The sequence below is a fragment of the Salvelinus alpinus genome, chromosome 9, assembly GCF_045679555.1.
Source record: "Salvelinus alpinus chromosome 9, SLU_Salpinus.1, whole genome shotgun sequence".
In the NCBI taxonomy this organism is placed as follows: Eukaryota; Metazoa; Chordata; class Actinopteri; order Salmoniformes; family Salmonidae; genus Salvelinus; species Salvelinus alpinus.
The window spans coordinates 53,164,015-53,176,217 of record NC_092094.1 but is presented as its reverse complement, the minus strand read 5'-3'; the positions used below and the strand labels follow the sequence as shown (position 1 = coordinate 53,176,217).

At 43.9% G+C, this 12,203-nt stretch overlaps 1 protein-coding gene across 12 annotated transcripts in view; it reads left to right on the top strand.

The window, feature by feature from the left end:
- Window positions 1-12,203, top strand: part of myo9ab (myosin IXAb) — a 225,214-nt gene that overhangs the window by 209,507 nt on the left and 3,504 nt on the right. For 9 of the 12 annotated variants that reach the window (XM_071326669.1, XM_071326668.1, XM_071326667.1 and 6 more), the window contains 9 exons: window positions 1,125-1,186; window positions 5,280-5,472; window positions 6,158-6,286; window positions 6,623-6,728; window positions 7,097-7,228; window positions 7,463-7,586; window positions 8,126-8,179; window positions 11,417-11,610; window positions 11,997-12,139. In XM_071326669.1, coding sequence (XP_071182770.1) covers window positions 1,125-1,186; window positions 5,280-5,472; window positions 6,158-6,286; window positions 6,623-6,728; window positions 7,097-7,228; window positions 7,463-7,586; window positions 8,126-8,179; window positions 11,417-11,610; window positions 11,997-12,139 — 1,137 coding nt within the window. Of the gene's footprint in view, window positions 1-1,124; window positions 1,187-5,279; window positions 5,473-6,157; window positions 6,287-6,622; window positions 6,729-7,096; window positions 7,282-7,462; window positions 7,587-8,125; window positions 8,180-11,416; window positions 11,611-11,996; window positions 12,140-12,203 lie in introns of those variants that run through there. The other 3 variants (XM_071326674.1, XM_071326666.1, XM_071326673.1) reach the window with 2 other exon arrangements.

The following is a 12,203-nucleotide window of genomic DNA, read 5'->3' as shown; positions in this document are numbered from 1 at the left end:
TTTTCAACCCAATTTAAGTCAAAACTGTAACTAGGCCACTCGGGAACATTCAATGTCGTCATGGTTAGCAACTCCAGTGTATATTTGGCCTTGTGTTTTAAGTTATTGTCCTGCTGAACGGTGAATTTATCTCCCAGTGACTGTTGGAAAGCAGACTGATTCAAGTTTTCCTGGAGGATTTTTGCCTATGCTTAGCTCGTTTCTGTTTCTTTTCATCGCCTCCCAAAAAATCTCCCCAGTCCTTGCCGATGACAAGCTACCCATAATATAATGCAGCCACTACCATGCTTGAAAATATGAAGAAAAGAGTTGAATACTTGACTCGAGACATTTCAGCTTTTTATTTTTTATTAATTCGTTTTTTTTTATTAAACATAATTCCACTGTGACATTATGGGTTATTGTGTGTAGGCCAGTGACACAAATTCTAAGTGTAATCAATTTTAAATTCAGGCTGTAACACAACCAAATGTGGAAAAAGTAAAGGGTGTGAAAAGTTTCCTGTTACGTGAATATATTTAGTATAGTTGTATCTAAACTTATTAAATGTTTCACTATTTACATTTTTCTGAAATTGACTGAGTAGGATGGTCCTCCCCTTCCTCTGAGGAGGAGCCTCCACTGATATATACAAACACACACAGACTCCCACCATTACATACACACACATGCACACACAGATATAACCCCCCCACACACTTTCACATTCACACACACTGCCACCCTTCCACACACACACACACACACACACACACACACACACACACACACACACACACACACACACACACGCCCTCTTCCTGTGCTGCCTCTTAAGTGTCTGTAATCAAATTGTATCCAGCTGTTCTCATAAATCTATCTCCTCTCCATCCGCTCTCTAATGTTCACTCGAGCACAGGCATTGCCAGCTTTCTCTCTCCAGACTGCCTACTCTATATTTAAGCCTTTGTGGTCTGCTTGTTGACTGACGGGTTGTGTTTGGACACAAAGCATTGTTAGAACGTTGCTTAAAGGTTAGGGGATGCAGTTTGCTTGTTGTTGACTGAAAAGCAGTTGGAGACTTAGTGTTGATAGGTTGGGTAAGGGTATAGAGATTGTGTCTGACTCTGTGTCCTCTTCTGCAGTGTGTCGGTACGCCTGCCATAGAAAGTGCTGCTCTAGGATGACCACGAAATGTAGCAAAAAGGTAAGAGGCTATTGTATAGTGTTTGTATTTGTGTATTCATTATTAAGAATGGAAGGAAGGGATAGAGTATCAACCAAGAGACAATTAAAGGTACTTGCAGGGATGTTGTAGTTTTTAAAGGGATAATCCATCCAAACCACTAATTCCAATGATTAACAGTGTTAAATAACACTAATATGTGATAAACAATCATTTTTTTATGAAAAATGTTGTCGTTATAACAAGGTTTGGTAGCAATGTGAAAATCGTTGAGGAAATCTGTTGCAGCTCAAGTCAACTACAAAACCCACAATGCGATGCTCTCTCTTTGGGCTGGCTAGGTAGCGCTTAATTTGGCTCCTCTTAGTTTTGGACTGTTTCGTTCCGGAACCTATACCTCTCGTGGCATGAAAAATAATCTTCACCGTTTGCCATGTAATTAAAAAAAAAAAGCAATCAGGGTTCATTCGAGTTGCCTCATGCCCCCTTAAAAAACATAATGTGAAAGCGTACATTTTCAGCCTGCGCCGGATAAGAATTGATTAAGGTCAGGCCTGGGCTCATGGATGGCGCTACATTGTAGCCTTGAGACCAACACGTTGCCGTGGCTGTGGTAAGAGAGAGAAGCGCGCCTGTAGTCTCTCACACAGAGCTAGAATGAGATTTACTTTCTATGATCTCTCTCCTTCTCTCTGCTCTGATAGACACGAGCCTGTAGCTCTCATCTCTCCAGTAACACTTCGTCATTTATTTCCTTATAGAATCATATCCGTGGGAACCGTGCTGCAGCAACTTTGATAAATTGAAATAAATTTGCCAAAGTTATAGAATTAGGCCTACTGCTGTCTGTTCAGAAAGAAATTAAATCATTCAGAATACTACACCAGGATTAGGAGCAATAGCTTTTAATTGTGTGTAGCCCAATCACAAGGGGTCGGGAACGCGTGGCAAATCTATCGGTGAACAGCATGTGGCCAGAACAGGCCTTTCGCAATATTTCAAATACAATTGCGGGAAAACACAGGTAGGAAAGCAAATTGCTCCTGCTGAAAGAGAAGACTCTAATCTGTCTGTAGGCTACCAATATATTTTCTCAACTTCCAAATAGGTCAAGCGAACAGTAGCCTATTGTACAAAGTAAAACGATAATATATGCTTTTTGGCACGAGTGGAGTGAGCTGCGCATCATTGACTGGAAACTGGAAAGCTTTTTTAGGACTATAATTTCCTCCTCGTATTGTACAATATGTGTCTCAACACACCTAGTATATTGATGGATTCAAGACGAGGTTGTTTTTATTGAGCTCAGATTCTCAGTTTGCCTGTCGTTTCGATCTTTTGCGCAGTAGGAAGATTCTTCTCCAGTCACGTAAAATGACACAGCATGGCATGAAATGCGTTTTTAAAAAGCATAACATTTTCGGGACCCTACAGGCTAACAATGTTTGCCTTGTGTTCTACCTTTGCAACCAACTTTACTCTACTGCTCTATGCTACTACGCAAACGCGATGATATTGCGGCATGGGTTGCCAACTTTCTCGCTACCAAATAAGGGACACAAGGTGGCGTGCCAGTGCACGGTGCCACGGCGGTGTGGGTATGGTGTTGTGTGAATGAATATACAGTATATATTCTTATTCAATTGGAAAGGCAAAACATTTTTATATTCCATTTAGTCTATAGCTTTACTAAAACTGTATCATTATGTAAACTTATGTGAATAAACCTCAAAATAAATTATCAAATAAATCAGAATATATTTCAAATGGAAAAGAGTGGCATGAGTCACTCAGTTTACTTTTTCCATGGATAATTTTTGCTGCTCTTGACTGATTCAAGCAATCATTTGTCCTTTTGCATAGCCAGAGAGAAGTCCTTACATGACAAGTCACAGTTCACAGATATTTGAAGTTCATTTTTGATCAGATTTGTCACAGATGTGCTGCATCTGTTTCTTGAGTCTGACCATTTAATGGTCATTAGAGAGAGAATCCTCTACAAAGGCATTTGAGCCTGGCACACTGAGGACAAATGAGACCACCCTGAACATGTTGATCAAGTTGGCTTTCCCTAGGTTTTGGAAAACTGCCACCCACTTCTCCCTGGTGGATTTTGTGGTATCCTGTCTGGCTTTCTGTATTTCCTCCCGGCTAGCACAAAACTCTTCATAGAGTTGGTCCATACTGACTGTCTCTGTCATTTTGAGGGCACCCACCACCTGCTCCAGGTCAGTGAAGGAGAGCTCCTCATAGCGGCCAGTCAGTTTCACCATTACATTTTCTGGTGAGAAATCAAACGACTTGTCAATGTATGTAATGACAGGGTCATAGAACTTCAAAGTCCTCTTGCTGCTTGGACATTTGTGCCGACAATTGTTTGTCCATCAGCTGCTTGGTCTAGTATCCAAAAAGCTGTCCTGTTTCCACTGAAGCATCTTCATTTTGAAATGTTGGACTTCTTCGTAAACATCTGTGATGGAGAGCGTTGTTTCCTCCAGCTTTTTTACGAGTTGGTCAAAAACACACCCCACATTGTGGAAAAAGCACAGATAAATCTCAGCAGCTTCCGTTTTTTTCTTCATACTCAGAAATACTCTTCAGTGCCACAGGACAGGTCTCCCCAAGGGACCTGAAGTATGATGTAAGAGCTGGCCAGCTTTGCAGGAGACGATCGACAGCTGGATGAAGAGAGAGCCATCAGAGCCAAGATGCAAACATGTCGCAGAATTTCACGCCACTCAATGTCAACAAAGGCAAAAAATGCACTCAGTTCCTCTTCAGGAAGCAGATACTGAGAAGTGGCTGTCGATCTTTAAAACAATTGTCTCAATATCCACTGACAGCTGATCGCAGGCGTGCTTCCAGGCATTATGAGCTATGTGAGCTGGGCAATTAGCTTTCAGAATGCGATTGTTGGCACTGCTCAATATCTGGTAAACGGAGTGGTGTTTTCTAAAGTTGACATTGGCATTTATCTGCTGCATAGGCTGTGATATGTGTCTAATATCCAGTTCATGCTTTTCCAGACAGTTCATCAGAGCTCGATGTATGCCATTTACAGTTTCCTCACGGTCTTCATAAAAGTCATGTAACTCCGTCAGACACAGAGAAATATCTCACGCACACTGGACACGTTTCTATTTCCCTTGTTTGAGTTGTCCCTGGCAGCTGAGAAATACACGGGCTCGCCTTCGGTCGGGAACAGATCATCCAAAATATCCCGCACGGTCTTTCTTCACAACATTTGAGTCATGAAACAAAGGCACCTTTGAGCTTAACAAGGCAGTCGGTGCTGTTGTAGCCGAGTCCGTGTTTAACCGTGTGGTACACATACGAGGATTCACTTGCAGCGATTTTGTCGTTTTTCCGCAGTAGACGTTACGAAGAATGCACCGATATTGCTAGCACCTTTAGCTTGCGTGGCCTTGTGCATTTCTGTGGATGCATGCTGAGTTAGGTCATTCTCCCCTCCATGGCCAATTGAGAATTCCCGACGGCATGACGTACAGAAAGCTTTCGTCGAGTCACCACCGACGGCCTTAACCCACGTCTTTGTTGCTTCCCTTTGTTTGTTGTAGCTGCACAGTCTTTTTTGCATGTTTATCCATATTTCCTTGATATGCCAAACCGACCGAACAACAACAGAAATTACTTTGCAGGAATTGGTGCATTTACGCTGTACTGTGATTGGATGAATATAGGGGACAAGGGAGGTCCCGTATGGGACAAACCAATTTATCCCAATATAAGGGACATCCCGGCTAATACGGGACAGTTGGCAACCCTATGCGGGCAATACTTTTTTATAACAATAAAAAATGTTCATACCTTCCGGTACCTCAGAGCTCCTCAGGTCACCACCTTCTCACGCTCACTTTTTGTTCCGGCACCTCCCGATTTACAAATGAAGCACAGGCTAGCTAGTCAACATAGCTACGTCAGTATCAGTATCAGCATGTGAAGTAGCTAGCTACAGTAGCCGTAAAATAGCCTAAACAAACTCCACTATCTGTCTGTTTGCCTGTACTTCTCAACTTCTATTTCTATGTGTCCGTCCGTCCCTGTGTGTATGTGTGTGTGTGTGTTTTTCTCTATCTGTGTGTGCCTCTATCAGTACGACCCGGAACTGTCGTCCAGGCAGTTTGGCGTGGAGCTGTCTCGTCTGACCAGCGAGGAGAGGACAGTGCCCCTGGTGGTGGAGAAGCTCATCAACTACATTGAGATGCACGGCCTCTACACCGAGGGCATCTTCAGGAAGTCTGGCTCCACCAATAAGATCAAGGAGCTCCGGCAGGGGCTGGACACAGGTGTGATTGACAGGGTCCTGCTCCAGTTTACCGTAGATTGTAGGGTTATGTTGTAAACCGGGGAGGGACAACAGAGCTGTGGTCGAGGCACTGTCTATAGGTTTTCTGATTGGTTAATATAATGACAGGATACAGTTATGTTAGAAACTGTATGCCCTAAAATGAAAATAGGCTGTTGACACAGGCTGTAATAGTAGTGGCAACAGTTCCCATGAACAAGTTGCCATGACACCATGTTCAAGGTATTCACACTACCGGATCGAAAGCACTGTCCGTAGCAAAGAGTTTAACAGTTGTAATGTTTACTCCAACTATAGTATTTAAGTTATATAAATGCAACTTGTAAAGTGTTGGTCCCATGTTTCGTGAGCTGAAATAAGAGGGGGGGGGGGGGTGCTTATGTCTGTAATAAGCCCTTTTGTGTGGAAAAACTCATTCTGATTGGCTGGACCTGGCTCTCCAGTGGGTGGGCCTATGCCCTCCCAGGCACACCCATGGCTGTGCCCCTGCCCAGTTGTGAAATCCATAGATTATGGCCTAAGAATATATTTCAATTGACTGATTTCCTTCTATGAACTGTAACTCAGTAAAATCTTTGAAATTGTTGCATGTTGCGTTTATATTTTTGTTCAGTATACTTGTATGTCACTCTCTCTGTTTGTCTCCCATTGCCCTCCAACTCCAGATGTGAGCAGCATGAACTTGGACGATTACAACATCCACGTCATTGCCAGCGTGCTCAAACAGTGGCTCCGCGACCTGCCCAACCCTCTGATGACCTTTGAACTCTACGAGGAGTTCCTCCGAGCCATGGGTAAGAACTGGGGTCAGAAGTAACCACATTGGTATTTGTTACAATGTTACTGTGTGGTAATGGTTAAAATTGGCCTCTGTACCATTTTATAGATGCCCGAAGGTGTAGATATAATATAATAGATATGATGATGATATAATGAATGAAGGTATGTTGTGTGTGTGCATAGAAATAGAAATACTAGATGCATAGAAATATAAATACTAGAACATACATTCCCATTCGAGTCTGTGACGGGTGCCACCGGCGGCCATATTGACTGCACCCATAGAAGTAAAGCAGGAAGTAAGACGCAGGAAGTAATATTTTTTGTATGACGTTGCTTCCCCCACGCAGGCCAGCCAGACAAGCGGGAGGTGATCCGTGGGGTGTACTCTGTGATTGACCAGCTCAGCCGAACCCACCTGAGCACCCTGGAGCGCCTCATCTTCCACCTGGTCAGGTGAGTGGTCACGTTACCCCACGGGAAGCAGGATGTGGAGACTCACTGGATGCCTCCCGATTCTCCGTCCCCTTCTTCCAAAGTGTGCACTTTCCGTCATGGACTTAACTATCGGAAACTCCCTCCAGTCAATACACCAAGGCGATGCTTCTAAATCCATGAATGGGTGCGTGGGAGAAGGGTGGATAATTGGGAGGTTGTTATCCACTGCGTTCCAGTTTTGACATCTGTACTTTGTTGCGACCTCCTCTGATGTGTGTGTGTGTGTGTGTGTGTGTGTGTGTGTGTGTGTGTGTGTGTGTGTGTGTGTGTGTGTGTGTGTGTGTGTGTGTGTGTGTGTGTGTGTGTGTGTGTGTGTGATCTTCCAGGATCACTCTGCAAGAGGACACCAACCGTATGTCGGCCAACGCCCTGGCCATAGTTTTCGCCCCCTGCATCCTCCGCTGCCCCGACACCATCGACCCCCTGCAGAGTGTCCAGGACATCGGCAAGACCACAGCGTACGACTCAGACCAGAATTAACAAAACACCCACCGTCACTCGATAGTTGCGAGTGTGTATACCAAGGCACTGACAAACTGACACACCTCAATAGCTATTCATCAGATGAGTCAATGTGTTATTTATGTTGTGAATCCTGTTCCTATCAGACAGAATCAATTATAAAGTATAGACTGAGCAACAGGACAAGTCACGTTATTCACTGGTTGCTCATTCTGTATGTCCTCCTCTAGGTGTGTGGAGCTGATCATTGGAGAGCAGATGAATAAGTACAGGGCCAGACTGAAGGACATCAACAGCCTGGAGTTTGCTGAGAACAAGGCCAAGAGCAGACTGACACACATCAGGAGGTCCATGGTAAAGGCACCAGGACACCAGGGGTCGTGTTCTTTAGGCATCAAACCGGATAAAAAATTGGAGGGACTTCCTGGACTTGTCCAATAAAAAAACGCTCATTTCCATTTCCATTGCAAAACATTTAAGCGTTTTCTGTTGCATGCCCTAATGAACACGACCCAGGGGTTCCAGGCAGGACAAATGTGACTGAGGTCATCATAGACTTCCCTCTCCATCTTCCAGTGGTTGACCTTTCACCTTTAATCTTTAGCCCTTAGATCCTCTCACTGGATGCAACGTTCTCCTACATTCTCCCAGTGATCGAAACATTAGACTCAAGTATGAAATTACTTTAGCCGTGATTTCGGCCATGACATCATGGGTCATGATTTAAGTTCATCTCCAGAAGTATTTCACTTTACCACCATATGAAAGTTCATTTGAGTGCAATTGGTTGTAATAAAAATTGGCCTACCCTCCATTTCCTTCTAATACCACCATGTAGTGTTTAGGCTTCAGCCCTAACCCTGTTCTCTCCTTTCCCCCTCCCCCCACTCCAGAAACCTGTACTAATCGCTGTTAGGTTTATTGGCATAACCCGCACAGCCACCCCGGTATGTATTCCTAGTATATACTCCATGAGATCACACCCAGTCCTGTCAGACCATTTGTCTGTGGTGCTGTCAATCAACCAGTCCTGTCAACCCATTTGTCTGTGGCGCAGTCAATCAGCAAGTCGGCACCTCCCTCATGCTGTGAAGTCCACGTGCCCTCACATTGCTATCTCTTCCGTCCTTCTGTCTCTCTTCCCTACTCTTCATTCTCCCTTTCTCTATACACTGAGTGTATAAAACATTAGGAACACCTTCCTAATATTGACTTGCACACCTTTTGGCCTCAGAACAGCTTTAGCTCATCGGGGCATGGACTCTAAAATGTGTCGAAAGCTTTCCACAGGGGTGCTGGCTCATGTTGACGCCAATCCGTCCCACAGTTGTCAAGTTGGCTGGATGTCCTTTGGGTGGTGGACCATCCTTGATCCACACGGGAAACTGTTGAGCATGAAAAACCCAGCAGCGTTGCGGTTCTTGACACACTCACACCGGTGCGCCTGGCACTAACTACCATACCACGTTCAAAGACACTTAAATATTTTGTCTTGCCCATTCACCTTCTGAATGTCTCAATTGTCTCAAGGCTTAAACATCCTTCTTTACCTGTCTACTCCCCTTCATCTACACTGATTGAAGTGGATTTAACAAGTGACATCAATAAGGGATCACAGCTTTCACCTGGATTCACCTGGTCAGTCATTGTAATGGAAAGAGCAGGTGTTCCTAATGTTTTGTACACTCAGTGTATATCTCTTGTCCACAGAAGATTGTATTTGTGTCTACCAAAGTCGGCCAACTAATATTCTCAGCTTGTTACTTATCCTCGCACCGTTGACACCGTTGATTTGTCATACATTTGTAATAAATATCAACCTTTTATTATTTGTTAATTGAAACCGTTTTATGATTCATTCATGACTATCAACGGTCATTACTAGGTCATGTGAGAGAAATGAGAGCTGTGGTTCGTCCGTTGGATAGATAGGGCAGAGTTTAGCTTATGTTATACAACTGGTGGTTCTAATTCTGAATGCTGATTGGTTAAAACCGCGTTCTAGCTATTCCACAAGTTACCACCGCTAAATCTGACGTAAAATGCCCATTTACTTTGTTCCATCTGACTGCGCAATCCACTGTCTCATCAGCCCAGCCAGGCAATTTATAAACTTGATCTCCACTATAAAAAGCATCTATACATTATCTCACATTTCTTTTAAAATAAAATGTGGTTTTCAAACGCTGAGATTTGTATAAACCTTAGTGTCTGTCTCCCCGACATTTGCAACATTGTTTCAATATTCAAATTAAATCTCCAGGTGTCCCATAGTAATTAACGTTTCGGGAGACAGGACGAGACAGACATGCAGCGTTTCTCAGCCAGTCGAAATCATGAATCAGCTGGCATCATATTTATGGGTATATACAAAAAAAATGAAAAAAAGGTAAAACAAAGTGCAGCTAGTTTGCAGTCTTTCCAGCTTCACTTTGAAGTTATTAGCTGTGTTGCTGTGTTGATGGCTAGCTCCTCTGAATAACAGTGTACTGATGAGAGAACACATTTTCTATGCTAGGCAAAATCGCACCTCATTAGCTCATTGCTATGGATGATTCCAAATAAATGTCACTAGAAAACAGCTGAAACAAATGCAATTACAACTACTGTTGTTATTCTGTCTGCACTGTTTGACGTGACTGTAAGTTAGCCGTAGTTGGCTAGCAAGCAAGCAAGGGATAAGAACGTTGCCAGCTAGTAAGGCAATGGAACATTTAGAACGAACGACTAGGTTCTGTCCATAGATACAGAACAAAAAGACTGAACGACTGGGTTGCGTCTCTGGCAACCGAACCGATAGAACGAACGACCGACCGACAAGCTGGCTTGGGTAGCAACCCTAGATTTGTGTAAGGACTGTACGGATGAAATAGTATGAATAAATTCATAAAAATAAAGTTTTTAATGAAATTATGTTAATCATTATTTGAATATGTTGGTAACCCGTTGTATAAAAGTGATAATGCCATCGAAACCGGTGTTTGGACGATATAATATTGGCACGGTTTGCCGGTGTTGTGCCAGAATTCTCCCCCCCTTTCGCGTTCTTCATTGCTGCGACTGGCTTGATAGTTGAGATTTCTGCTCTTCACTCCGTTGTCAGTTTTGCCTACATTTCACTGATCTTAGTAGCAGAAGGCATTTTTGTCTGCAGTTTTCGGTTTGGCTATTTGTTTCAAGTGTATGTGGCGGTTCTAGCTTGTAATGTGTCCTGGGCGAACACCCGTTTCAGCATCCGCCCCCGGGGGCGCCCGGTGCCCCCTCAGCCCATGTCGCCCGTACCTAAATCCACTACTGATTTGTATTAGTCTATAAATAAATCTCTTTGCCAGAATTTGTCAGCTCTCATGTCTTATTCGACTAGTATTTTTGAAAGTGTAAGCATAATTCATCCATAGTTGTTCTGAAATGTTTGTTTGCCAACATTTTACTCGCTTCTCTATGTTTAACATAACACACATACATTAGTTATTAATTTCGGTTGCCTATCCTGACGTGAAGTTTGTTCTATAGAAAGTATTTGACTCAAAATTAAGGAAATTAGAAGGGGGGGAGGGATTCTGGCAAGGGGGATATTTTCGGCACAACACTGGCAACACCCGTGCAAATATATCCTCCAAACATTGGCTTCTCTGGCATTATCACTCAAATAACCAATGAGCTTGCTTTGTTTGTTTTATGTTGTCATTATTTGCATCTCGACCGAACCAAAGCCCCATGGCTAACATAATTTTTTCCCACTTTATTTTTTTGTTGCTTCGCATCATAACATGCAGCCTAAAAAGGTCATGCACACCTGTGTATGCGTGCGTGTCTTTGTGTATGCTACAGTTTGTTGGTTTTATAACACTCATGAAGTAGTTTTTATCATAACTTGATGAACATATTCTAGAAAATATGCATATTCAGTTGCTTTGTGCAGGTTTGAGAAATCAACGTTTAAAAGACCATCAATCATGTCCCTCGCTGTGGGTTTTCTGTCCAGCCATCTTGAATACTCATCTCTTGGGCTGTCGCCACTGTGTATGTGTTTGTTAGTAGAACCTGTCCTCGTGACACTGAGTCGGATGTGAACCGTTCCATCAGCCTCTATCCTAACCACCTAATGGCCTGCTCTAGCCTAGCCTAGCTTACCTCATAGTCTAGCCTTTATGCTAACTAGCCCTCTGCTCTGTGTCCTATAGGGCAAAGGTGGTCTTCGGAGGGGTAGCAGCCACCACACGCCCTCCCCACCCCTCAGCCCCAGAGCGCCCCCGGTGGACGGGGACAGTGCTGGAGAGGAGGGGGCAGAGCTAGGGCTGACGGAACAGCAGCAGGCCGTTATGCAGCAGGAGGAGAGGGTCCTTACCGAGCAGATCGAGAGCCTGCAGAGAGAGAAGTAAGCCTGTCATGTCGTCCTTATTATCTCTTATTCACGATAACTGTAGTACTGTAGGGGGCCCTTGGACCTTCTCCTCCAATGTGTTTTGACAATGAGACGAGGACATAAGGAATTGAGGAAAGACAAATTGAGAAAGAGACAAGTTATATGTCTTGTGAACAACTTTGTTGATAAGTACTCAATTAGTTATTCTGTAGATGGGGTAATATATGCCATTTTTGCCAACGCTTTTATCCAAAGCAACATTTTACATACGGGTGGTTCTGGGAATCGAACCCACTGTCCTGGCGTTGCAAGCACCATGCTCTACCAACTGAGCTACACAGGACCGCATGTCGACAGGGTGTTGATGGGATGTGTAACTGTTGATCGTGTGTGTGTAGAGAGGAGTTGACGTACGAGATGTTGATGTTGGAGCCGCGGGCATCTGATGATGAGACTCTGGAGTCGGAGGCCTCGATAGGAACAGCAGACAGCTCTGAGAACCTCAGCATGGACCATGAGGGAGCCGCCTCCAACCCCTCTGGTGAGACTGGAGAGTGTGTGTGTGCGCGCCGTGTTCTATATGTGGTGTCTGTCTGTCTGTCTGT